At 48.5% G+C, this 26,495-nt stretch overlaps 2 protein-coding genes across 8 annotated transcripts in view; both read right to left on the minus strand.

Moving 5' to 3' along the window:
• Nucleotides 1-11,235: 11,235 nt before the first annotated feature.
• ARMH2 (armadillo like helical domain containing 2) lies at nucleotides 11,236-14,620 on the minus strand. Its single transcript, XM_008262490.5, has 2 exons — nucleotides 13,711-14,620; nucleotides 11,236-11,728 (listed from the first exon to the last, which is right to left on the minus strand). Exons 1-2 carry the CDS (start codon nucleotides 13,934-13,936, stop codon nucleotides 11,304-11,306), a joined length of 651 nt encoding a protein of 216 aa, XP_008260712.3. The 5' UTR covers nucleotides 13,937-14,620; the 3' UTR covers nucleotides 11,236-11,303.
• A 3,605-nt stretch (nucleotides 14,621-18,225) lies between these two features.
• Nucleotides 18,226-26,495, minus strand: part of RIPOR2 (RHO family interacting cell polarization regulator 2) — a 229,014-nt gene continuing 220,744 nt past the window's right edge. For all 7 annotated transcript variants that reach the window (XM_051855014.3, XM_070074337.2, XM_017344960.4 and 4 more), the window contains 2 exons: nucleotides 23,390-23,480; nucleotides 18,226-20,068 (listed from right to left, as the gene is read on the minus strand). In XM_051855014.3, the coding sequence (XP_051710974.3) occupies nucleotides 19,968-20,068; nucleotides 23,390-23,480 (192 nt within the window). In that variant the 3' untranslated portion in view covers nucleotides 18,226-19,967. The remainder of the gene's footprint in view (nucleotides 20,069-23,389; nucleotides 23,481-26,495) is intronic.

Consider the following 26,495-nt stretch of genomic DNA (forward strand, 5'->3'; position numbering starts at 1 on the left):
CATTGTGTGTGTGTTGGAAGAATGAAGTATAAGTCTAAAGATCTGTATTTATGCTTTATTACTTTTTTCCTAATTCTTTGCTGTTTTGGAGGAAACCAGGGGAAATCAATCTTCCTGATTATAAAAAATTCCTTTGAAAGGCAGAGGCAAACAAGAGCAACAGACATCTCTCATCTGCTGGTTCACTCCCCCAAAAGCCTGCAACAGCCAAGACTGGGCCAGGCCAAAGCCAGGAGCCAAAATCTGAGATTTTGAGTCTCACTTGTGTGGCAGGGACTCAGGCACACGAGCCATCACCTGCTGCTTCCCAGAGTATTCACTGGCAGGAGCCAAGTCAGGAGCAGGGCTGGGACTCCAACCAGGTGCTCCAGCGAGCGATGCGGGGGCCCCAGGCAGCATCTTTACTGTGCCAAACGCCTGCCCTAAGTTCAGGGATGTTCACTGTGAACACTACTGATTCCCAGACCCCTTTTCCAGGTTTCTTACTGAGTAGCTATTGCAGTGGAGCATGGAAATCAAACTCCTCAAGAGGACACGATTAGATTGGCCAGCTAGTGGGGTCATTCTGGGAACTTGAATGATGGGTGGTGGTGAATGTTCTCACAAGAAGCAGAGTGGGGGCGGGGGAACACACTGAAGAGGTGGGGGAGTGGCTGATGGTTCACGCCTCATGCTGTGTAGCATATGTATCTGTACTACTGAGAACTCGAGATTAATTAGAGGTCTCACAGTCTTGAGGTAAGATAAGGACAAAATATGGGGCATGGTGAGAGTTACAGTTTTGGGACAATAAATTCTGAGAAGCATATAAATAATTTGTAAATTGGCAATAGAACAATGTCAGGCTTTAAAAGATTACTTAAATGGGGCTGGCACTGTGGTGTAGTGGTAAAGCTGCTGGCTGCAGTGCCAGAATCCCATATGGGCGCTGGTTCAAGTCTTGGCTGCTCCACTTCCAATCCAGCTCTCTGCTGTGGCCTGGGAAAGCAGTGGAAGATGGCTCAAGTTCTTGGGCCCCTGCACCCACGTGGGAGACCCAAAAGAAGCTCCTGGCTCCTGGCTTCAGCCTGGCCCAACCCAGGCTGCTGTCATCTGGGGCATGAACCAGCAGATGGAAGACTCTCTGCCTTTCAAATGAGTAACCATTATGGTTCCTGAACTAAGTGCTTACAAAGGGGAATTTATAGCTTCTGTATTACACAGGGCAGCTCTGCAAATTTTTTGATTAACCTAAAGAATTAATAACAAAATTAAATTTTTAAAGAAGGAATTAAAGACTGTTCTGTGTTGGGAAGGGGACTCAGCTGAGTGGCTACAAGGATGAGTCAGAGGAGCGTTAAGTAGACTAGACTGACTCACTTGGAGAACAGTGTTTCTAAAAAACGTCCAAAGTGTATTGCCAGGGTTTAGTAGCGAGGGACAAAAGAGGGAATTACAAAGGATTCTAGAAGAAAATGTAGAAGAAATTCTTAGTGACTTTGGGTTTACCAAAGAGTTCTTTCTTTTTTTTTTTTTTTTGACAGAGTTAGACAGTGAGAGAGAGAGAGACAGAGAGAAAGGTCTTCCTTCCGTTGGTTCACCCCCAAAATGGCCGCTACGGCCAGCGAGCTGTGCTAATCCGAAGCCAGGAGCCAGGTGCTTTCTCCTGGTCTCCCATGCGGGTGCAGGACCCAAGCACTTGGGCCATCCTCCACTGCCTTCCCAGGCCACAGCAGAGAGCTGGACTGGAAGAGGAGCACCTGGGACAGAATCTGGCACCCCAACTGGGTCTAGAATCCGGGGTGCTGGCGCCACAGGCGGAGGATTAGCCTAGTTAGCTGCGGTGCCGTCCTACCAAAGATTTCTTAAATAGTACACCAAAAGCATGAATGGTATCAATACGTTGGGCTAAATAACAAAGACCAAAAGCCACACTACAGGGAAAATATTTGCAGAGCATCCAACAAAGGGTTTTCTATCTATAAAGAACTCTTAGAACCCAGTAAGTAGATGGCAAACACATGAAAACATGCTTAACATTTGCCATTAGGGAAGTGGAAATTATGCCATGTGTAGTGATGTACTGCCAAGTACCCATCAGAATGACTTAAGTGTTAAGGATGTGAAGTTGGGGCCAGCACTGTGTGGCGTGGCTGTGACAGTGAGTAAAGCTGCTGCCTGGGTGCCAGCATCCCATATGGGCACCAGTTCAAGTCCCAGCTGCTCCGCTTCTGATCCAACTCCCTGCTAATGTGCCTGGGAAGAGCAGTGGGAGATGGCTGAAGTGCTTGGACCCCTGCACCCACATGGGAGACCTGAAAGCAGCTCCTGACTCCTAGCTTCAGAGTGGTCCAGCTATGGCTGTTGGAGCCACTTGGGGAGTGAACCAGCGGATGGAAGATCCCTCTCTGTGTCCTTCTCTGTAACTCTGCCTTTCAAAAAAAACCCCAAATGACTCAAAAAAAAAAAAAAAAAACCAAAACCAAAAACAAAAAACCAAGCTTTTGAGGGGCTGCCGTTGTGGCGCTGTGGGTTAAGCCACTGCTTGCAATGCTGGCATCCCATGCTGGAGAGCCAGCTGCTCTCTTTCTGGTCCACTTCCTGCTAATATGCCTGGGAAGGCAGTGGAAGATGGCCTAAGAACTTGTGCCCCTGCACCCACAAGACACCCAGATGGAGCTCTGAGTTCCTGGCTTCAGCCTGGACCAGCCATGGTCATTTGGGGAGTGGATCAGTGGGTGGAAGACCCCCACCCCACCCTCACTCTGACTTTCAAATACATCTTTAAAAAAAAAAAAATGTGGGGCCAGTGCTGTGGCATAGCAGGTAAAGCTGCCGCCTGCAGTGCCAGCATCCCATGTGGGCGCTGGTTCAAGTCCCGGCTGCTTCACTTCTGATCCAGCTCTCTGCTGTGGCCTGGGAAAGCAGTAGAAGATGGCCCATGTTTTGGGCCCCTGCAACCGTGTGGGAGACTTGGAAGAAGCTCCTGGCTCCTGGCTTTGGACTGCATAGCTCCAAATTCGAAGCCAATTTGGAGCCAATATGCCAATCCGGAGCCAGGAGCATCCTCCGGGTCGCCTACATGAGTGCAGGGGCCCAAGGACATGGGCCATCTTCCACTGCTTTCCCAGGCTATAGCAGAGAGCTGGATCGGAAGTGGAGCAGCTGGGACTGGAACCAGTGCCCATATGGTATGCCAGCACTGCAGGCAGCAGCCTTACCTGCTACGCCACAGCGCCAGCCCCGTAACTGTTTCAAATAAATATCTCTCTCTCTTTTTTTTTTTTAATGTGAAGCATTGAGATTCTGTGATGTTGGTGGCAATACTCAGTGTTATTCTATACAACAGCCTTTTCACCTAAGGGTATTGTGTGAGACCCAAGAGAAATGAGAGCATACATTCACTTGAAGACTGGTTCACACATTATTAGTTTTAATCGTACTATCCAAAATGTCTTGGCAAGTGAGTGGATAAACGATTATGATATAAGTATATTGGAATGCTGGTTAGAAATGAAAGGCAGAGCTATAGAGAGGCAGAGCGCTTCCATCTGCTGGTTCATTTGCCAAATGGCTGTAACAGCCAGGGCTGGCCCAGGCCAGGAACCTGGAACTCCACCCTGGTCTCCCATGTGAGTGCAGGGGCTCAAAGACCTGGGCCATCCTCCACTGCTTTCCCAGGTGCACCAGTTCAGAAGTGGAGCAGCCGGGACTTGAACCAGCGCCCATATGGGATGGCACAACGCTGGCCACTAACCAGATTCTTAAAGCACTGCCAAGAAGACAGGCCTTCAGCGGTTTCTGGTTAAACCTGCTAACTGAACACAGACATTTAGCTTCTCTTTATCCCCAAACTCCATTAAAAGGACAGCAAACAACAAAGATGTAATCCCACAACGAGAAAGAAAACTTAAGGTGAGGCAAAAGTGACAATCCAGGCTACAGAAGAAAACAAAAAAGAAAACATAGGTATTGCTAAGCATTTCCATTTCTGGAAGTTTATCCTACAGATACAATCTCACATGTGTGCAATGACATTACTTACAGTTATTATGAGAACTCCGAACTACCAAACAATCCACTACTCTAGGACTGGCTAAATAAATTATAGTGCAGTTACACAGTGGGATACTCTGCAGCAGTAGAAAGGAATGAGTGAACTCTAAGATGTAGAGCCAAATCGCAGATAAATCACTGCTGTGTATAGAATGCTTCCATGTGCTAAAACTAAAAGGACTAAGAAAGGGATGCGTGCTGAATTTTCTTGTATACACACAGAACATCTCTGGAAAGATTTAGAAACCACTTCTTTACACTATCGTATCTATCAATCATAGATCTATCTATCATCAATCCATCCATTTCTGTGGCAGAGAGATCAGTCACCTGCTGGTGTACTCCCCAGATACCTACAACAATGGTGGCTGGGCCGGGTCTCCCCCGTGAGTGGGAGGGACCCATGTACTTGCGCCCTCACCACTGAGCTGGATGCTGGGCCCTGGCACTCCTGGGCGGGCAGCGCAAGCCTTACCGCTAGGTCAAATCCATATCTGCTTCTAATTTGTAGCATACTCGCTGCTCATGCCTATTTCATGTTTTCTTCTTGAAGTAGGAAGCTCTTACAGCTGCCCTACTCAGGGCCTCCTGCTGTGTGGGTGGTGTGCCTGACTGGTGACACTGAGAAGAACACACAGTGTCTGGCCAGCCCTTCCCCCTTCTCTGAGCCTGAGGGCTCTCGTGGGCGTGTGCTCTGCTGCTCCGCTTGCTTCCAGACAGGCTGAAGTCAAATTATCAATTAAGTGATGGAAACAACACAGTTGGGAGTACAGTTTTCCAAAAACTTACCTCCCATTTGTTTTCAGGAAAGTACTTGAAAAATGTCCAAATTCAAATTTGAGAATGAACCAGGAAGAGACACTGTACAGCAAACAGAGGTTCCAACATGAGAGGGTAATGGGGGCTGCTGGATGCTAAAGGGGACCCCTATAATATGGATGGGGTCGCTGTGTGGAAGGCAAAAGGACGCTGGGCTGAGTGCTGCCGGGCTGTCATCAAGAAGAAGCTACAGGGGCCAGTGCTGTGGCATAGTGGGTTAAGCCATGGTCTGCAGTGCCAGCACCCCACATGAGTACCGGTTCAAGTCCTGGCTGCTCCACTTCCAATCCAGCTCCCTAATGCACCTGGGAAAGCAGTGGAAGAAGGCCCAAGCACTTGGGTCCCTGCACCCATATGGGAGACCTGAAAGAATCTCCTGGTTTGGGGCCGGTGCTGCGGCAAAGTGGGTAAAGCAGCCACCTGCGGTGCTGGCAGCCCATATGTTGCGCCAGTTCGAGTCCCATCTGGTCCACTTCCAATCCAGCTCTCTGCTTTGGCCTGGGAAAGCAGTGGAAGATGGCCCCAGTCCTTGGGCCCCTGCATCCATGTGGGAGACCCAGAAGAAGCTCCTGGCTCCTGGCTTTGGATTGGTCCAGCTCTGGCCGTTATGGCCAACTAGGGAGTGAACCAGTGGATGGAAGACTCTCTCTCTCTCTCTCTCTCTCTCTCTCTCTCTGCCTCTCCTTCTCTCTCTGTGTAACTCTCTTTCAAGTAAATAAATAAATCTTAAAAAAAAAAAAAAAAAAAAAAAAACAACTCCTGGTTCCTGGCTTCAGCCTGGCCCAGCCCCCGCCCTTGCACCATGCTGGGGAGTGAACCAGCGGATGGAAGATCTCTCTGTAAGTAACTCTTTCAAATAAATTAGTCTTTAAAAAAGAAGAAGAAACTGGAGCCAGCACTTCCTCAGTGTGTGGTTGAGAGATGTTAAACACAGGGCGGAGAATGTGGAATACAAAAACAAATAAACAAAACCCTGGGAAAACAGAGTTGTACAGGAAGGAAATGTAATCACGCTGTACTATAGGACTTAGCCATGAAAACCACTGAACTAACTGTGTTGCAATCAGCAGTTGTGACAATTAAGAGAGGAAGGGGAGGACAGATGGAGGTGCCCAGTCCTCGTTCACCGTAAGGCGATAGAAAGAAAGATGCTACAATTGAAGACGAACAGCAAAGAAACAGCGGTATGAGTCACTCAGAAATATGGTGCTAAATAATACAAACCTAACAGCCAGGGTTCAGATGGTTACCCCTGGGAGTATAAACAGCAGGGAACATGGGACCACTGCTTCTTGGGAGAGAGCCTGTATTACCTGCCTTTTTAATTTGGATTTTTTTTTTTTTTAACAGGCAGAGTGGACAGTGAGAGAGAGAGACAGAGAGAAAGGTCTTCCTTTGCCGTTGGTTCACCCCACAATGGCCGCTGCGGCTGGCGCACCTTGCTGATCCGAAGCCAGGAACTAAGTGCTTCCTCCTGGTCTCCCATGGGGTGCAGGGCCCAAGCACCTGGGCCATCCTCCACTGCACTCCCGGGCCACAGCAGAGAGCTGGACTGGAAGGGGGGCAACTGGGACAGAATCCGGCGCCCCGACCGGGACTAGAACCCGGTGTGCCGGCGCTGCAAGGCGGAGGATTAGCCTAGTGAGCCGCAGCGCTGGCATTTAATTTGGATTTTTAAAAATATAACAAAAATTTCCTAAATTGGAGAGGCAGAGTGGGACAGAGAGGGAGGGGAGGGGAGGGGCGGGGCGGGGAGGAGAGGACGCTCTCGTCTGCTGGCTCACTCTCCGAATGCCCACCACGGCTGGAGCTGGCCAGGTCTCCTACGTGGGCATTGCTGCTGCTTCCCTGCTGTTCTCTGCTGCACATCAGCAGGAAGCTGGAGTCAGGAGCTGAAGCCGGAAATAGAACTCAGTTACCCTGATGTGACTGGCAGGCTTCTAACAGGAGCCTCACCTGCTGTGGGTGGTCCCTGCCTAGGCTTGGCCCACCTTCTGGTCTCCACACAATAAAGAATTCAGGGAGGAGACACAGGGAAAGGTGAACAGGAAAGCAAGATTTATTTAAAGGGAAAGAGGGTGGGCAAGCTCACGACAGGATGAGCTGGAATCAACAAGGTTCGGGCCATCCTTTTATCAGTCTTGGAGGCATAGGAGGTGGTGTCTGGAGTGGGGCTTAATTGAATATTCAAACTATGCAGAGTTTGGGGCAGGGCTTGGGCCACATCTATTTCCATGCCTTTTTGGGAAATCTCTAAAAGCATCAGTGTGGGCAATGAATTTATTAATTTCCATCCCAGGCTGCCTCCTGCAGAAGTAGAAATACTAAGTGGACACAGATACCATCTGTGAATGGGAACAGAAAATGTAATTATTTAAAAAAAATTTTTGAAGGCTTATTTGAGAGGCAGAGTTACAGAGAAGAGAGGGAAAGACAGAGACAGCAAGTGCTTCCACCTGCTCCTTCACTCCCCTTCCTCCTCAAGGGCAGGGCCAGGGCCAGGAGCCAGGACTTCTTCCGGGCCTCCCACGTAGGTGCAGGGACCCAAGCACTTGGGCCATCTCCCTCTGCTTTCCCAGGTGCCTTAGCAGGGAGCTGGACGGGAAGTGGAGCAGCCAGGACACGAACTGGCATTTAGCGGCTTAACGGGCTATGCCACAGCGAAGGTCCCAGGAACAGACTTTATCTTCCAGAGAGGTAACACACACACATTCATGCATGCGAGTGTGGGCAGCCCCACAGAGAAATACCCAACAGAGTTGGTCAAAGAAGTGCTCGTAAACAAACAAACAAAAAACCTGAAACAAACAAAAAAACCTGAAAACCGTACCTCCAAGCTACCGCGGGGGAGGGCCGTCCAAGTCGTCTGCAGCGGACACAAGGCGAGCAGTACCTGCAAGCAGAGTCCCCCCCCTCCCCACTGCCGACTTCCGCCTCTATTTATAAGCAAGGGCTTGGTTCCCAGTCGGATATGCAACCCGGGTGGGGTTCGAGCATGCGCTCTGGTCCTGGCCGCAACAGGTGCCTCCTGGGAAAGCGGGTTACATTGCCGGCACAAGAGTTGCAGAGTTCCACGCCCACCTAACTTTAACCACTTAGTTACACTGCATCAGTAGCGTCAGGTGAGAGTGTTGGGCTTAATGACATGATGACGTTACGGTCACCTGAGGGTCATCTCGGGGACCCAGCACACAGCTGTATTGGCTGTTTTCTGCTGGTATGGTTCTGAGTTTGCAACGTCACGGAACTAAGTTTCCTGTACACAGAAGGAGGAGAAAGTTGTGGCAGTGCCCAGCAGGGGCATTTGGACAGTGCACAGAAAGGGATGTTGGGTAGCACACAGAAAGGGGATTTGGGGGCCGGTGCTGTGGCTCAGTGGGTTAAGCCGGTGGCCTGCAGCTTCAGCATCCCACATGGGCGCTGGTTCGAGTCCCAGCTGCTCCACTTCCGATCCAGCTCTCTACTATGGCCTGGGAAAGCAGTGAAAGATGGCCCAAGTGCTTGGGCCCCTGCACCCCCAAGGACACCCAGGTGATCCTGCTACCCCAGCCATTTGGGGAGTGAATCAGTATTGGAAGATATCTCTCTTTTCTGATATCTCTCCAACTCTGCCTCTCAAATAAATAAGCCTTTAAAAAACAAAAAATAAATTACCATGGCTAACGCTTCTACTCCTATCATGCACTCAACACCATGCTGAAAGATAACCAAAAAAGCGTGTGGAAATGGGTGGGGTTCAAAGCCCTGCCCCAAACTCCGCCCCCTTTGAATAGTCCATGAAGCCTCACCCCAGACATCACCTCTATGCCGCCAGGTCGTAAAGGATGGCCCCAAACCTTGTTGATTGCAGCTCATTTTCTCCCGAACCTGCATACACTCATTCTTGAGTATGTACTTTCACTTTAAAAAGTCATACTTTCCTGCTCATCTCTTTCTATGTCCCTTGAATTCTTTCTCACCTGGAGACGAGAACATGGACCAAACTTAGCCAGGGGCCACCCTGCAACATGAGCACACGGCGCTCCTTGGAATTGCAAACTTGTACCAGTGGAGCTGTGGATTGCTCCCACCGAGTGTGCATTCCGCTGCACTTCCAGTCTTCCCCCTCTTTTTTTTTTTTTAATAAAAATCATATTATTTATCCATTTTATTATTTTATTTATTTGAGAGGCAGAGAGATATTCCATCTGTTGGTTCACTTCCCCAAATGCCTAAATCAGTGGACCAAAGCGGAGAGCCAGAATTTCAATCCGTATCTTTCACGTGGGTGGGTGGCCAGGGACATAAATACCTGAGCCATCACTGCTGCCTCTATGGGTCACCATCAGAAGGAAGCTGGAATCAGGAAGAAGCTCAGAATGGAACACAGGCACTGTGGTGTGGGATGTGGGAGGGTGTCCTTACCACTAGGCCAAATGCTTGCTCATCACAGCCCCCGGTCCCCAAGGCCTTCTGAGCAGCAAGGGAGGTTGCCAGGAAACAACCTCAGCCCGAAATATGGAGGTGGAAGTCTCGTCCTGAAATACGTAGAGCCAAAAGGATGTACAGGTGGGGCACAGTGCCCGGTGGACTGGGTTATGATTTGGCATTTGTGGGTGCCCTGGTTTATTGTCATGTAAAAACCTCTAAACTGTACCATTGCCCCTAATGTTTACCTATGTAATGCTTCTTCCAATGAATTCTCATTTCATGAACTTAATTTTATGAGTTTTGGGGCCAGCGCTATGGTGTAGCGGGTAAAGCCACCACCTGCAGTGCCAGCATCCTATATGGACGCCGGTTTGAGTCCTGGCTGCTCCACTTCCTATCCTCTCTGCTATGGCCTGGGAAAGCAGTAGAAGATGGCCCAGGTCCTTGGACCTCTGCACCTGCTTGGGAAGACCTGGAGGAAGCTCCCGGCTCCTGGCTTTGGATCAGCACAGCTCCAGCCATTGTGGCCATTTGGGGAGTGAACCAGCGAATGGAAGACCTCTCTCTCTCTCTCTCTCTCTCTCTCTGCCTCTCCTTCTCTCTCTGTGTAACTCTGACTTTCAAATAAATAAATCTTTAACAACTAAATTAAAAATTAAAAATTTTATGTTTTTTTAAAAAAGATTTATTTATTTGAAAGGCACAGAGAGAGAATCTTCCATCCACTGGTTCACTCACCAAATGGCTGCAATGGCTGGGGCTGGGCCCAGCCAAAGCCAGGAGCCAAGAACTCCAACTGGGCCTCCTACTTGGGTGGCAGGGGCATAAGGCCTTGGACCACCCTTCTGCTGTTTTCCCAGGTGCATTAGCCGGGAGCTGGATGAGAAGTCGAGCAGCCAGGACTCCAACTGGTACTCTTATGGGATGCTGCTGTCACAGGGGGCAGTTTAACTTGCTGTGCTTAGCCGGCGCCGTGGCTCAATAGGCTAATCCTCCACCTTGCGGCGCCGGCACACCGGGTTCTAGTCCCGGTTGGGGCGCCGGATTCTGTCCCGGTTGCCCCTCTTCCAGGCCAGCTCTCTGCTATGGCCAGGGAGTGCAGTGGAGGATGGCCCAGGTGCTTGGGCCCTGCACCCCATGGGAGACCAGGAAAAGCACCTGGCTCCTGGCTCCTGCCAGGATCAGCGCGGTGCGCCGGCTGCAGCGGCGGCCATTGGAGGGTGAACCAGCGGCAAAGGAAGACCTTTCTCTCTCTGTCTCTCTCTCTCACTGTCCACTCTGCCTGTCAAAAAAAAAAAAAAAACTTGCTGTGCTACAATGCCAGCCCCATGAGTTTTTTTTTACACTTGATCTTAGCCAAAAGGCTGAGAGCCGATTTTTTTTTTATTTTGAATAAGTGTATTAAAACAGAATAAATGTGATAATATGAAAACCCAGTATAGACTTTTTTTTCTAATGTGGAATCAATAGTGAAATAGATGTTTTTAAATCAGGTTAGGAGATATATTAGAAAATAGGAGGTTCCTGCTTTAATGGTAGATATTGGAGATGGTCAATCTATCATGTTTTTTTATGACAGGTGGCAAGAATTATATTCCCGCTCTCTAAATTTTTTAAGGATTTTTGTATTTGTATTTGAAAGGCAGGGTGACAGGGAGAGAGCTAGCTTCCATCTGCTGGTTCATGCCCCCAAATGGTCGCAATGGCAAAGCCAGGAGCCTGGACCTTCATCCGAGCCTCCCACACTGGTGGCAGGGACCGAAGCACTTCCAGTTCTGTAACTTTACAGCTCTGCCTGGTCCCCTCTGTATATAACACATGCTTTGATGGCTTAATTTCCCATAAGAGTGGGTGGTGTGAATGCTTCAAACAGCAGTGCTTCTTAGAAGTTGTTACTGCTGTTCACTGTATGAAAAGTTACGCAGAACTTCTTTAACCAAAACAGAAAACACTTCAGAATACTGTCTCAACTTTTATTCAACTTCCCAGGGTAATACAGGGGTATAGACAGCTGCTCCCCCCAACTGGATTTCTAGAAACTAACTCCGGTGAAAACCAACGAGGAAATACAACACTTCCGCAAAATTTTCAGGCCATCCGGACCAATTCTCAGTAGCCAACATTTGCAAATGATATTTTAGGTTATTGCAGTCTTTCAGCTCTTTCATGATAGACAGGTTATTGCATGTCATGACGGAGAGAGTATAGCATGTCCAAAACTGAATGAGGAGGTTGCTCTGTGTGTCGCCTTTGACAGCAGGCTCAAGATTGCTTTCGAAAAACCTAACGAGGATGGGAACAAACTGCAGATGCCTGGCACTTCTCTGGCTGGCATGGTTTAAGTAACACCAACATGCTACGCTCTGGAGCAGCAGGATCTTTGATTTGGACGGCATCTCCTCTTGCAACAAGAAAGCTATTTCTGGCATGTACTCAGCTGCGAATTTCCCAGCATTGGGTCCTCCTATAAAAAGAGAGAGAGAGAGCGCGCGCACATTTCCAGAAGTATTTGGTGTATCTAGTGGCTAGCAATGTCTTGGAGCTATGTGTTCACGTTCTGTTGCCAGGTAGGCGACTGCGTGGGGACTTTGAACTTTCCTCTCTTCCCTACCTCTGCTCCTGTGTTGCTGTAGACAGAACCTGTGTGTTGATAAGCAAGGAGCGATGTGCAAAGCATGGGGTGGTTACTGCCTGCCTAAGCCTCCCCTCCAGGTTCCTTTCTTCGCGTTTCTTGGAGTATTTCATGGTGTGTAAAACCTGGCTAAGTCTGTCCAGCACATCGCCATCAGAGTCTCATTCCCAGTTCTCCAGCATCAAGGGGGTGGCGGGGGCGGGGTGGGGGGGAGGCGGAGAATGGAAGGAGCAAAGAGAATGGCCAAAGGCTGAGCAGCAGTGGCCAGGGACAAACACTCCCTGATCGTCCTCATACGTGGAAGCTCGATGAGCACTGACCACACAGAAGCTGCGAGTAGCACGGTGATGGCGAGGCGAGGGTGGAGAGAGGGAGGTTGGGTACCAAGAACCAAAGCAGTTAGACAGGAGCAGTAAGTTCTAGTGTTCCTGGCACAGCACAGCACCTACAGTTTACAGCAGCTTCTTCTATGTTTTATAAAGAACTGGAGGAGAAGAGCTCCAAGGCTTCAAATCATTGGCGAGGAGAGGGACTGTTAGTTCCCCTGATTTGAGGAGTATACATTGTATCTACAGTTATTTATGTGTGGGTGTTATAAAGGAATGAGGAGGACACAACAGGCTGAGAGCGCAGCACACACTGAGAACTGTGGCTTTCACGAGCTGTTACAGGCCCTTGTTGTCCCGTCCTCCTGAGCAGACCTGGAGCAGTGTGACCTTACCAGCTTTTTCTTCCTTCCACCGCCAGCCTGGCCCTCAACCCCACTTGTGCCACATTCCTGAGCCCCAGATTGTTGCGGTTCCAAGCTCAAACTCTGTTGTCAAGGTACTAGCCAGGAAGGTGCTGGGTAGAGACCCCTGGAAGGGAGGGTGTATGGGAACCCCACCTGCCGGGGTGGGCACCACTTATCCTTCGCTTGGGAGTATCTCCTGAGCTTCTGGTCTTCTCTCCAGCCTTGTGCACCTTGGTTCCCAACAATTCTGATACCAACTGCTCCTTTTACTGTTTTCTCTAATGGACGCCATTCTTAGAGTCCATCAAACCACATCCAAGTAATTCACTTTGCCACTTCAAAAAATATCAGCTGGGGCTGGCACCATGGCGCAACAGGTTAAGCCACCGTCTGCAGCACTGGCATCCGATGTGGGCACCAGTTGGAGTCCCAGCTGCTCCACTTCTGATCCAGAGCCATGCTAATGTGCCTGCAAAACCAGCAGAGGATGGCCCAAGTGCTTGGGTCCCTGCACCCACGTGGAAGATCCGGATGAAACTCCTGGCTCCTGACTTTAACTTGGCCCATCTCTGGTTGGTGTGGCCATTTGGGGAGTCCAGCTTTGGCTTGTTGTGGGCCTTTTAGGAGTGAACCAGTAGGTGGAAGATCTCTCTCTCTCTCTCTCTCTCTCTCTGCCTTTCAAATAGATAAAAATAAATAAACTTTTTAAACAGTAGTAATGTATCAGGCTGTTTTACTCTGCATTGGCATCCTATCATGAGATTAGAATTATGTCAGCTCATAAAAACTTTATCTGAAAGGCAGAGAAATAGGGAAATGGGAAAGAAAGAAAAAGAACAAGATCAATCAATCCAGGTTTCCCACATGGGTGTCAGGGACCTAAGGCCTTGAGCCATCATCGGCTGCTCAGGGTGCCCAGGGTGCACACTGGCAGGAAGCTGGATTACAAACGCAGAGTAACCAGGACTCAAACCAGGCACTCTGACATGGGATGTGGGTGTCCCAGCGTCCTCTTAAAAGCTGCACCAAACAGCCGCTCCCGAAACACCTACTTAACAGCACAGCTGGTTAAGATCAGTACCTGTGAAAGCCAACAATCCAATTCTGTGGGCGGCTTGAGCTCTCTTTTCAATGGATGCAGAACTGTCCTTCAACGTACAGCCAAGGAGCACAATTTTTTCTTTGTGAAAAATACTTTCAGACGAAGGGATAAGCTCTTCCTCCTTTTTCTTAACAAAACAGCCCTTCACAGAGACACTCCAGAATTTACAAAGGCTGTGACACAGCCCCCTAAAACACTGTTCCATCGCAGCACAAATCCACACTCAAAAAACCTGGCTGTTCCTCATTGTGCGTGAAGGTCAAGGGTGCTTCTGGTATCCACCAGCAGCAACAGAACTTAACAGCCAGGAACTCCAGAATGCACTGCTTAGCAACACTGTGGAGAGGAACATACAAGTGCAAACCTAGGGAAAGCAACACGTGCCTTAAGCGTAGAAGACCATCTACAGTTTGAACTAAACTCTCTTTACTTTCTCTTCTCTGGTTCATCTGGTTCACAAAGCCTCAGCTTACACGGCTTTCCTGACTCATGCCTATCTGGGCACCTTGGCCCACTCTACTCCGATTTTTTTTTTTTTTTTTTTGACAGGCAGAGTGGACCCTGAGAGAGAGAGAGGGAGAAAGGTCTTCCTTTTCCATGGTTCACCCCCCAGTGGCCGCTGCGGCTGGCGCACCGCGCTGATCTGAAGCCAGCAGTCAGGCACTTCTCCTGGTCTCCCATGCGGCTGCAGAGCCCAAGGACCTGGGCCACAGCAGAGAGCTGGCCTGGAAGAGGGGCAACCGGGACAGAATCCGGCGCCCCGACCGGGACTAGAACCCGGGGTGCCGGCGCCGCAGGCGGAGGATTAGCCTAGTGAGCCGCGGCGCCGGCCTCTACTCTGTTCTAACATGCAAGTGCTTCTTTCCACTGATGTTTCACAGGATGGCACCTCTTCTGTGTGTTATCCAGAGTTCTTCCCTACTTCATTGATGGACTGCATTTTTGTGAGATCAAAGCAATCACAAGAGAACTTCCCTAACTCTCACCAGTGCATCCGCCACCGACTGCACCTGTGCCTCCATGCTGCTCCTTCCTGTTCCTATAGCCCCTCCCTCTCTGCTGGTTTCAGACAGCCCGTTCACCCCATTCAGGAAGCTGTGCTTATGCTCTTAGCTTGTCTTAATAATTCCTCCATCTCAATTGGATTATTAGCATCATCAACAGACACACCGGAAAAAGTAACTCTTGACCACGTATATTTCTTCCCCCTCCCCCGCACTGCACTTGCATTTCTCTGCTCCCTTTCGTCGGACGACTCTTCAAGCAATTGCCACAGTGACCATCTTATGTCTTTTTTTTCCCTCCATTCTCTTTTGGAATCCAAATAGGATTTTAATCTCCTGGCTCCACTGAAACTTCCCCTTTGGTTCACAGTTGGTGTTTATTCTGGCTGAATCCAAGTCTCACTTCTTCAGCATTTGTCACTCCCCTCTCCTCGACACACTTTTTTTTTTTTTTTTTGACAGGCAGAGTGGACAGTGAGAGAGAGAGACAGAGAGAAAGGTCTTCCTTTGCCGTTGGTTCACCCTCCAATGGCCGCTGCGGCCGGCGCACTGCGGCCGGCGCACCGCGCTGATCCGATGGCAGGAGCCAGGAGCCAGGTGCTTTTCCTGGTCTCCCATGGGGTGCAGGGCCCAAGCACCTGGGCCATCCTCCACTGCCTTCCCTGGCCACAGCAGAGAGCTGGCCTGGAAGAGGGGCAACCGGGACAGAATCCGGCGCCCCGACCGGGACTAGAACCCAGGGTGCCGGCGCCGCTAGGTGGAGGATTAGCCTGTTGAGCCACGGCACCGGCCTCGACACACTTCTGTCATCTGGCTTCTCAGATATTTTGCTTCTAGCAGCCCCTCTTCATTTTCCTTGGCTTCCCTTTTTTGGGGTCTTTAAATACTGGAGTGAACCTAGGCTCCCTCCTTGAGTCTTGTTTTTCTTGCTGTATGTCCTAGATGAGAGAAGCCAGGCTCATGACTCTATCATCCAGCAGATGGAAGATCTCTGTCTCTCCTTCTCTCTCTCTCTGCAGCTCTACCTTCCAAATAAATACATACATATTTTTAAAAAAGAAAATATGTATGTATTTATTTTGAAAGTAAGAGTTACCAAGAGGCAGAGGCAGAGGCAGAGAGAGAGTGAGAGAGAGAGGTCTTCCCTTCTCTGGATCATTCCCCATATGGTTGCAACAGCCGGAGCTGGGTCAATCCAAAGCCTGGAGCTTGGAGCCTCCTCTGGGTCTCCCATGTGGGTGCAGGGACTTGGGCCACCAAGCTCTACTGCCTTCTCAGGCCATAGCAGAGGGCTGGATCGAAGTGGAGCAGCTGGGACTAGAACCAGCGCCCATATGGGATGCCGGCACCAGAGGCCAGAGCTTTAACCCTCTACTTTCAAAACACATCCAAAATATATCCCTGTCTATACTCTTCAAATATATTACTGTGAGAAAGCAAAAAACAAACACAGGACATTACCAGGACAACTGGGGAAGCCTAGACCTTTGTTTTCCCGTAGAGTAAACGTTAGCCAAGGTGACTACCGTGCATCTGCAATGTGGCTAAGTGAACTAAGAGGTGCTGGAGGTGTGAAATGCGCACTGCAGTCCAAAGCCTTAGCGTGAATGACAGAATGTAAAATCTTTCATGAGCAATTTTTTTTTTTGACAGGCAGAGTGGACAGTGAGAGAGAGAGAGAGAGAGAGAGAGAAAGGTCTTCCTTTTGCCGTTGGTTCACCCTCCAATGGCCGCCACGGCCGGCGCACTGCAGCCAGCACACCGCGCTGATCCGATGGCAGGAGCCAGGTGCTTATTGTGGTCTCCCATGGGGTGCAGGGCCCAGGCACTTGGACCATCCTCCACTGCACTCCCGGGCCACAGCAGAGAGCTGGCCTGGAAGAGGGGCAACCGGGACAGAATCCGGCGCCCTGACCGGGACTAGAACCCAGTGTGCCGGCGCCGCAAGGCGGAGGATTAGCCTGGTGAGCCGCGGCGCCGGCCTCATGAGCAATTTTTATACTGTTTGCATTTGGAAATCTTTTAGACATATTACGTTCAACAAAATATATCAGTGAAGTTTATTTCTCATTTTTAAAATTAAAAGCTCTAACAATGTGGCAAGTAGAAAATCCACAACACCAGGCATGGCCCCTTCTCTAGGTCTCTGTACTTATGTTGCCTGTGGCTGGCCCACGCCTCCCAGGGGTGACCCACGTGGCTGCACCATCAGTTCTTTGGTTGTTCTTCAACTGCAATTTTCTGTGAGGCCTTTCCTGACTGCCCTCCCCGCCTCCAACCTGGCCTGGTGGCATCAGTATCCCCTCTGTCGCACTGTCCCCTCCTCCCCACATGGAAACCCTGTGAAGGCAGGCATGCTCATTTGCCTTTTGCCTTTTCTTCATGGCTCTACCTCTGAAGTCACAGGCCTTGGCACATCCCTTATTCATAGCCAATATGCTCCAATACTTGCTGAATAAATGAGAAGCCGGAGATGTAGTTTTTAGCAGGAACTATTGTCCACTCCCCCCACACAAGGTATACTTAAAATTCTTTCAAAAGCAAAAGAGTGGCGCAGTTGTTGGGGTGCAGCAGGCTAACTGCCACTTGAGGTGCCCACATTCCCTAGATGAGTGCCTGGTTCAAGTCCCAGCTAATCTGCCTTTCTGATCCAGCTGCATGCAGATGTGCACCCTGGGAGGCAGTGCATGATGGCCCAGGAACTTGGTTTCCTGCCACCCACATGGGAGACCTGGATGGGGTTCCTGGCTCAGGGATTTGGCCTGGTCCAGACCTGGTTGTTGTTGTCATCTCTCTCTCTCTTTTTCTCTCTGTTGCTCTGCCTTTCAAATAAATCAAACTATATAAATACACTTTGAAAAAAAGAGATCTGATGAACATTCCAGAGAAAGAAAAAAATTGTTCCTTAAAAATCAAAAATAGTTTTTGTTTAATAAGAGGTATTGACTCCAGGAAAGTGTCAAGGGTAGAAAGATTTCTTTTTCTATCTGAGTCAACTGCTTTTCTGATACAGTGAGAAGCACTGATGTTTTATGCTGCATTTAGATTGATGATTTGACTTTATAATTTTGAAGGTAACCAAGGTAATTCAGCTAAGCAGGATAGCAACAAAAGATACAGGGGAAGTTGTATATGCCACAGACTCAATAAAAGCCATCACTGGTACTTAAAGAGTCTCTTGGTAAACACTTGCAGCTGAACCCAGTGGTGCGCGTGGTAAGATCTTGGCCTGGGAACAGACAAATAAGTGAGGGCTGTTTTTGGCCTCAGTGAGCTTAGGGTCTCCATACACGGACACAGCAACTGTGAAACGCAGCTCTTTTTCCAGCAAACAGCTTTACAAGAAATCTGACATTTAAAAAAAATATTTATTATCCCCATTTGTAGCTGGAGGGATTTCAAGAGGAGAGTACACTCAAGTTGAGATAATAAGGCCTGCTCTGTCCCTAAATAGTGTGTGGAAAAAAATACATCCGATTCCACATGAGAATAGTAATTCAAAAATAATTTTATTTTAACTTCCATGATTGAGTGATGAATACAAATGCCACAAAACGAAAAGCACCCATCAACCAAAAATAATATGCAGAAGTGAATACAAAAGTCACGGAATTATGCATGCGATATTCGAAAAATTTTAAAAAACCAAACAGAAACAAACCAAACAGAAATCCTGGAACATCTGGGATTTGACTTTCTATAAAAAGAACCATTTCAACCATTTAGACCACAAATTATACACACCAACTATGGACTGTACAGTGTACCTTAAAATGAAGCATAGATGTGTGTATATATAATATTTATAAATATACAAATATGTACATTATGACTTCACAGTTGAAAGAACTGTTTTGCCAGAAGCTTGGCAAGCAGTTCCCACTTTAAAATGAAATGAATCCTTTTTTAAAAGTCTTGCTAAAATGTAAATATTTAAAATGACATCCAAGTGATATTTTATATGAACACATCCAGAGATAACAGCTGATATTCCACAGTTTAAATTACGGTCACGCACACTGTTTAATACCTTGGCATACCTCACCTGGTATACTCTTCAGAGGAAGAAAAGTGGCTTAGGAAAAGCTACTGGGCGGTTTCCACTTCGCTTAATGCACTTGCTACCCTGACGCTGAAGCAGTTCCAGGAGCAGTTGTTCTGTTTGGCCAGTGGCTCCCACCTGGCTGTGAGTGAGTTCTCTGCGGCCAGGCTCCATCCCTCAGGGCACCCCTCTGGCTCAGCGCCGGAAGCAGGGCCCGCTTTTATTTTTTTTTAAAGGAGCAACCGGGACAGAATCTGGTGCCCCAACCGGGACTAGAACCCGGGGTGCTGGCACCGCAGGAGGAGGATTAGCCTAGTGAGCCGCGGGGCCGGCCAGGGCCCACTTTTACTGACCCTCCACTCCTGCCCCATTGGGTCCTTCAGAGCCAGGCTCTTCCGCCTGGAGGAGTATCACAGTTTTCTGAATGCACAGCTTTTGGTTTTGATTTGTCTTAGCAGCAAAATACCTCTAAGGTAAGAGTATCATAAAAAAATGGCTTTTGTTAATTAAACAAAAAAATAAAGCCGAAGCTTTGAGTTTCCTGTTTGCTTTTAAGAGTATGAACGTCATCTCCCTAAGGGAGGTCTACCTGTCTTTGTTGCACAATGGAAACACAGGTTTGGAATTTTCAAGATCAAGAAAAGAAACAAAAGATACAGTGGGAGCTTACAACAGTGAAGTTAAAAAATTACACTCTTACAGTAGGCCATTTTGCCAGGTTCTGCAGGCAAATTTTTGTCTAAAGAAATTCTCTTTTTTTTTGTGCTTCATATTTAAAGTAAAATCAGGTCACTAAAGGGATCACACAACCCTGAGACCACGACAGAAAAAAAAAACAAACAGCAAGGCATTGGATATTTATGGAAATACCGCGTGACTATTTCAAGCTTATAGAATTTCCAAAAAAGTACAAAGATGGCGATTTTAAAATTTCATACCTATCAAGGTAAGACGGTAAATACTTGCATCGAGTACTGTAGACACAACCGATGATGTCGTTTACTGAGTTACACACAGCCCTGTGCTGTCAGCCAAAGGGAAAGTACATCGGTTCTGTGAATCTGAACTCACAAGGCTTCCGGCCACATGTTCAATTTCCAGCCAACCTCAGCGGCGAACCCTTCACGCTGGAAACACTTTGCAGCAGGGGCCAGGCGGTGAGCCGGCTGTCGGGCAGAGCGGACGCGTCATCAAAAGGCGGTGGCCACTTCGGCCCCATGCCGACCTCCGACTTTTACACAGTCTCGAGGAAATTTGTCCAGCTGCTCATAGGCCAGGCGGCCAGCTTCCCCTGGGTACAGAACATCAGACATGAACACCAACTCCGGTTTAACGTTTGCCGATCATCACACAGAACACACGGAGGTATGGAGGGCTACCTTGTTCTATGTTAACTTGAGGTAAGGAAAAGTTATCTTTTGTTATTCTTAGTTATGTCATTGTATTCTAGGTAACAAACAAAGAACTTTGGAGTTAATGCTAGAGTGTGAAACCGAACAGGAAGTCCTATGGCCATTTGATGTGGATAATTCCACAGAATAGCTTTACACCTAAGGGACCACATGGATTCTGTTCTAAGTGCCTGAGGGATTTCCATACGGCTGGCCCCTGACTTCAGAGCATTCAACTTCTACTTGTACATACCACATATTGCAGCACCCACATGATCAGTGACAAAAGGCCAATGTAGACTTGCAAACTTCAGCTAAAAATGGCTCTCCGCCACATACACCTATGGTGGTGCCTCCTACAGCCAACAACTAATTCAGCTTTGCCCGCAGCACCGGCTGTCTGCCACAGTCGAGGGGTATGTGTAAATAACTTTACTATTATGTCCCATTTTCTTCCTATTTCTGATGATGAGAGAATGGGAAGGTGAAGTTCAGAGACACACGTTTAATGTAAGTGAGACAAAGACAGAAATAGTTGGCTCAATCCAAAGTTCACTGTGGAGGAAAACAAAAGACAAAGACCCATGATGGGGCCGGCACTGTGGCACAGCAAGTTAAAGGCCTGGCCTGAAGCGCCAGCGTCCCATATGGATGCTGGTTCGAGACCTGGCTGCTCCATTTCCGATCCAGCTCTCTACTATGGCCTGGGAAAGCAGTGGAAGATGGCCCAAGTCCTTGGGCCCCTGCACCCATGTGGGAGACCCGGAGGGAGCTCCTGGCTCCTGGCTTTGGATTGGTGCAGCTCTGGCTGTTGCGGACATTTGGGGAGTGAATCAATGGAAGGAAGACCTTTCTCTCTCTCTCTCTGCCTCTTCTCTCTCTGTGTAACTCTGACTTTCAAATAAAATATAAATAAATCTTAAAAAAAAGAAGACCCATGAAATGCTGGAAGCATATTATTATGAATGAGCTTTAGCAAAGGAGCAAAATCATGGATTTTATATTACAGCTGTCACATGGCATCTGTGGGTATTGGGTTCCAGGACCCCTTTGAGATAACCCCAAATCTGCAGCTGCTCAAGTCTCTTATATTAAATGGGGTAGTATTTGCATTTAAAATTTACATTTCTTTTTTTTAAAGATTTATTGATTTATTTGAAAGTCAGAGTTACACAGAGAGAGGAGAAGTAGAGAGAGAGAGAGAGAGAGAGAGAGAGTCCATATGGGATGCCGGCGCTTTAGGCCAGAGCGTTAACCTGCTGTGCCATAGCACCGGCCCCTATAATTTGCATTTCTGTTTACTTTATTTCATCTCTAGAAGACTTACAGTACCTAATACAGTGTACATGCTGGGTATGAAGTTACAGAGTTGAATTGTTTAGAAAATAATGATTTTAAAAAATCTGGGGCAGATTAAGGTGGTGGGAGGGTTAAGCTGCTACTTGTGAAGCCAGCACCCCATTTGGAGTGGTCACTGGAGTTGCAGCTAATTCACTTCTGCTCTAGCTTCCTGCTAGTGCACTTGGGAAGGCAGTGGATAATGGCCCAAATGGCTGGGTCCCTGACCCCCACACGGGAGATGAATGGAGTTCCCGGCTCCTGGCTTCAGGCGGATCCAGCTCAGTTGTGGACATCTGGGGAGTAAACCAGCAGATGGAAGATTTTCTCTCTCTCCCCCTCTTTGTCACTCTTCCTTTCAAACAAATAAATGTATCTTTCAAAAAAAAAAAAATCTGGAGGGGTCATCTGGCTGCTTGGGATACCTGCGTCCCATCTCGAAGAGCTTGGGTTTGGGTCTCAGCTGTGTGTCCAGATCTAGCGTCCTGCTGAATACACCCTGGGAGGCAGTAGGCCATGGCTCAAGGAGCTGGGTCCCTACCACTTAGGTGAGCGTCCTGCATGGAGATCTGGGCTCCTGACTTTGGTCTCCTCCAGCCCCAGTGGTTGTGGATATCTGGAGAGTGAAGGAGTGGGTGGAAAATCTTTCTCTGTCTACGGCTTTTTGTCCATCAAAGACAGTCACAGTGGACAAGTTCAAGTGGTCAGTAGTCACATATGAGGGTACCTCAAAAAGTTCATGGAAAAATGGAATGCAACATAATTTTGGAAGAAAAACTGTTATAATCCATGCATAGTTTCCTCATAATATCTGTCTTCCACAAACTTTTTGAATACCACTCGTGATTATCAGCTACCATGTATAGAATATCCCCATCCTAACAGAGGGACCTATTGGACATCCCTAGGTTAAAATATTGAAATACTTTCATGAGGAATAACTATTTTATCCTTTAAACAAACACATACTGGTTAAGATTTCTGTGCAATGAATGAGAATTGTCTAGCAGAATGAAGCCTTATGAAACCTATACCTATAAGAAAAAAGGCTTAACAATAAGTGGGATTTTCATGGCGACTGTAAATGCTACCAGAACCTCTGGCACCTCCTTAAGCTACTACAAAAGAGGGTAGCATTTTTCTAAATAGCATTAATGGCTGGATTATGTTTAAACACTTGCAGGGGTATAGTTTTTACACTCTAAGGGTTATAGTAAAATTATTGTTACGAATATACTTTTTAATGCAGAGTTTTTATACTTTTTAATGCAGAGTTTGGAAGGCTTTCCCCACTTTCCCAAGTCCCCAAATCAAAGTATGAAACCTGCTGGGCATGAACCAGTTTAAAGAAAAGGGAAGGAGAAAGGTCATCTGACACTCTAGAATAAATTGAAGACTTCAGATCTTTCCTTGGGCGTCAGAGCTCAGGTGGGCCTAGACCAGAGGGCCATGAGAGAACTGGGAGTCAGGGCAAGGCTGAGGTTTGGGGTTACAGCACGTCCTGGAGACACATCCCAGGCCCCTTGGCCACTGTCTTGTAGGGAGTGCCACCCCACGCTGGCCACCCAGCCTGGATTCCTGTTGCCTCTACTTTCGGGTTTGACCTCTGCATTCTGGGTTCCAGATAGCACACAAACTGAAGAAGCCACAAAGTGAGGCCGACAGAGTGACCTCCGTGTCAGCGTCTAGACAGCGAGGACGGGCAGCCGGAGTGGGACAGACACTCTGGGGTTCCCGACATTCTGGGCGTGAGTTACCAGCCTCCGAGGGAAACACTGCTCAAACAGGGCGCAGGAAGCTTTTCTTTATGCTTGCCTTGGAGGGGGTCAGAGGTGGACAGTCACCACCACCACCAACATAGAAGAAAGAAAGAGAGAACTCACCAAGGGACAAGAGGGTCTCGGAGGCCACACTCCTGAGCTCCTCGGTGTCCGACTGACACAGGGTCACCAGCATCTTAATGCTTTCCGTAGCCTGTGGCAGAAAAGAGGGTTACTGCTCCGACACTTCGGCCTGGGGATCAGGGAGACTTTTCATTTCTTAGCTGGGAGGGACTCCAAAAGTCGTCTTCCCTAGGGCCTCCCACACACAGCGGAATGTCAGGTTCACTCCGAGAGTTTCCTTGAAAGCGTGGATTCCTTGGGGAGGGTGTTTGGTAAGATGGTTAAATCGCTGCTTGGGACACACACACCCCATACCGGGATGCCTGGTTTGTGTCCTGGATACTCCACTACTGATGCAGCTTCCTGCTAATGTGGCATCAGATGATGCCTCAAGTATGTGGGTCCCTGTCACTCTTGTGGGAGACCTGGACAGAGCTCCAGGCTCTGGGATTCCACCTGACTCAGCTCTGGCTGTTGCAGGCATTTGGAATGAACCAGTGGATGGAAGACCTCTCTCTCTCTTCTCTCTCATCTCTCTCTTCTCTCTCTCTCTCTCTCTCTCTCTCCCCGCATCTCTTCCTCCCTTTCTTCCTTTCAAATACAATGAAAATAAAAAATTTTAAAAAATATAGACTCCTGGCTGCACTGCATTTCAACCACTGTCGCCCTAGATTTGTAATTGAAGGCGCTCTGAGCATCAGTTAATTTCTCACTTCTCTAGGAGGACGCCACGCTTAGGAGAGTGCAGTGACTGCTTTTCCAGGATAACCCATTCTTTCTATGACAGTTTCAGTTCTCCTGTCTAAATATCAAAAATCACACTGCACCCCATAAATACACGCCATTATTATTCATTGATTAAAAATAAGTAAAAACTTAGAGAATCCCTAGCATTCAGCTTATACACTGATGGGAAGTCTTCCCTTCTACACACATTCATTGACCACCCTGCGAACCAGCCCCTTCACAAGGAGATTTCTCCATGAATTACACGCAGTCCTGGCCCTCGAGAGTTCACAGCTGAGGGCCCGCACTGTGCTGCAGCAGGTTAAGCCACCGTCTCTGACGTTGACATTCCATATGGGCACCAGTCTGATGCTCTCCTTCCAATCTAGCTCCCTGCTAATATGACTGGGGAAGCAGCAGAAGGTGGGCTAAGTGCTTGGGCCTCTGCCACTCACATGGGAGACCTGGATGAAGCTCTTGGCTCCTGGCTTTGGTCTGGCCCAGCCCTGGCTGTTGTGGCCATTTGGGGAGTGAACCAGTGGATGGAAGACCTCTCTCTCTCTGCCTCTCTCTCTCTCTAACTCGGCCTTTCAAATACATAAAAAACCTTTAATTAAAAAAAAAAGTTTACAGTGAAGTGGAAGGACAGATTGTTAAAACTTTGAATAATTAATGTAACAAGAATGGGAACCTGCTAGGCAGGGAAGCCTTCTGATATCTTAAGGGTTAGGTTAGGATGCATGGAAGGTACATGTTATGCACATATAGGAGGTGGGGAGTATTTGGGGTACAGAAAAGAGAAAATAATAAATTCTAGACCAGGAAAATAGCTGTGGTAGGACTCAGAAGCCAGAGGTGGCAGGAGAGACATTGGAGAAGGCGGCAGGGAGAAATCAGAGAAAGTCTTACATGCCATGTCAAGGGTTCTGGACTTAATCCCAAGTTTTTGTCTTACTTGGTGTCTGTATCTTGAGCATAATATTGCAGGAAGCCCCAGAAGAGTGACAGCAGGACTCGGTTCTATCATGAGCATTCTAGTTGGAGAGGGTGAGCCGAAGAGGCAGGCAGGCTGGCAGAACATAGGAAAGGAAAAGGGGGGTGTGGGGAGCAATCCGGACTGGACTGAGTTACTGGAATTAAGACTTATTCTATGCATCTGCTCTCCCACAATATGGCGCTGGGAGAGAAGTAAACAGCTTCCACACAGCTGCCTCCAGTTCAGCTAATAAACTGTAGGACTTGCTCCTGATTGGAGGAGAGCAGCGTACTCGGCGTGTGGACAGCCGAGTTGGGATTGGCGGAGGAGGACTATAAAGGAGGAGAGAGACGGCATGCACCAGGAACATCTAAGGGGAACATCTAGCTGAAGGAACACCTGTGCAGCCCCCCGAGAGACCCGGCCGGCGGTGTGCCGCTCCCCTGCGGAAGTGGGGAATGTGGCCAGGGGGAACTGCCCTTCCACGGAGGTGGAAGGGATAGTAGCCAACCCGGGAAGAACCAGCAGCAAACCCGGAGAGGGCCGAGCAGACGAAAGAACAGCGCAGGGTCCTGTGTTGTTCCTCCACGAAGAGGGGGAGCGACAGGGGGGGGTACCTGCTGCCACCACTCATTAAAAAAGTAATCACCTTTTCTGACAAATTGGCAAGGGTTAATGGGCCCAGGGGGAGGGGATCTTGAGTCTGCCCTGTTTTTTTTTTTTTTTTTTTTAAGATTTATCTATTTATTTGAAAGTTAGAGTTACACAGAGAGAGGAGAGGCAGAGAGAGAGAGAGAGAGAGGTCTTCCATCTGCTGGTTCACTCCCCAAATGGCAGCAACAGCCGGAGCTTCGCAGATTCAAAGACAGAAGCCAGGAGCCTCCTCTGGGTCTACCATGTGGATGCAGGGACCCAAGGACTTGGGCCATCTTCTATTACTTTCCCAGCTGCATTAGCAGGGAGCTGGATTGGAAGTGGAGCAGCCGGGTCTCGAACCGGCGTCCACACAGGATGCTGGCGCTTCAGGCCAGGCAGTTAACCCACTGTGCCACAGCGCCGGGCCCTGCTGTTTTTCACACCATGCTACATGAGCCCCTTTCAGCAGCTGGGGCCTACATTCTAGCAGAAGAGACAAAGGGGAGGAAGCTGGATCTCTCCCTTGGGTCAGGCCAGAGTCTACACCTGCTCTCCTCCTCACCGCAGCACATCCGTCCATTATAAGCCACAGGTCACCGTCTCCTGGCTTTACCTACACTTAGTCCATCACGCACACCGCACAGCAGGAGAGTGCCCAAACAGTACCCAGCGTGGGTTTTTTTGGCCACCTGAAGGCAGTTTTTGGACCCAGTCACAGGGAATGCGGCCTTCCCCAGAGCTGTTTGCCTTCACAGCTCATTGACTTTC

The sequence above is a fragment of the Oryctolagus cuniculus genome, chromosome 5 (assembly GCF_051225735.1).
Source record: "Oryctolagus cuniculus isolate XC-2025 breed Fujian yellow rabbit chromosome 5, ASM5122573v1, whole genome shotgun sequence".
Lineage (NCBI taxonomy): Eukaryota > Metazoa > Chordata > Mammalia > Lagomorpha > Leporidae > Oryctolagus > Oryctolagus cuniculus.

What these genes read in the sequence shown, in the direction of transcription:
- ARMH2 (XM_008262490.5), bottom strand. Translation starts at nt 13,936, where the DNA reads ATGGAACAGTGTTTTAGGGGGCTGTGTCACAGCCTTTGTAAATTCTGG. An exon ending in TGGATTGTTGGCTTTCACAG is followed by an intron (nt 11,729 to 13,710) that starts GTACTGATCTTA and finishes CTCTTTTTATAG; the next exon opens with GAGGACCCAATGCTGGGAAA.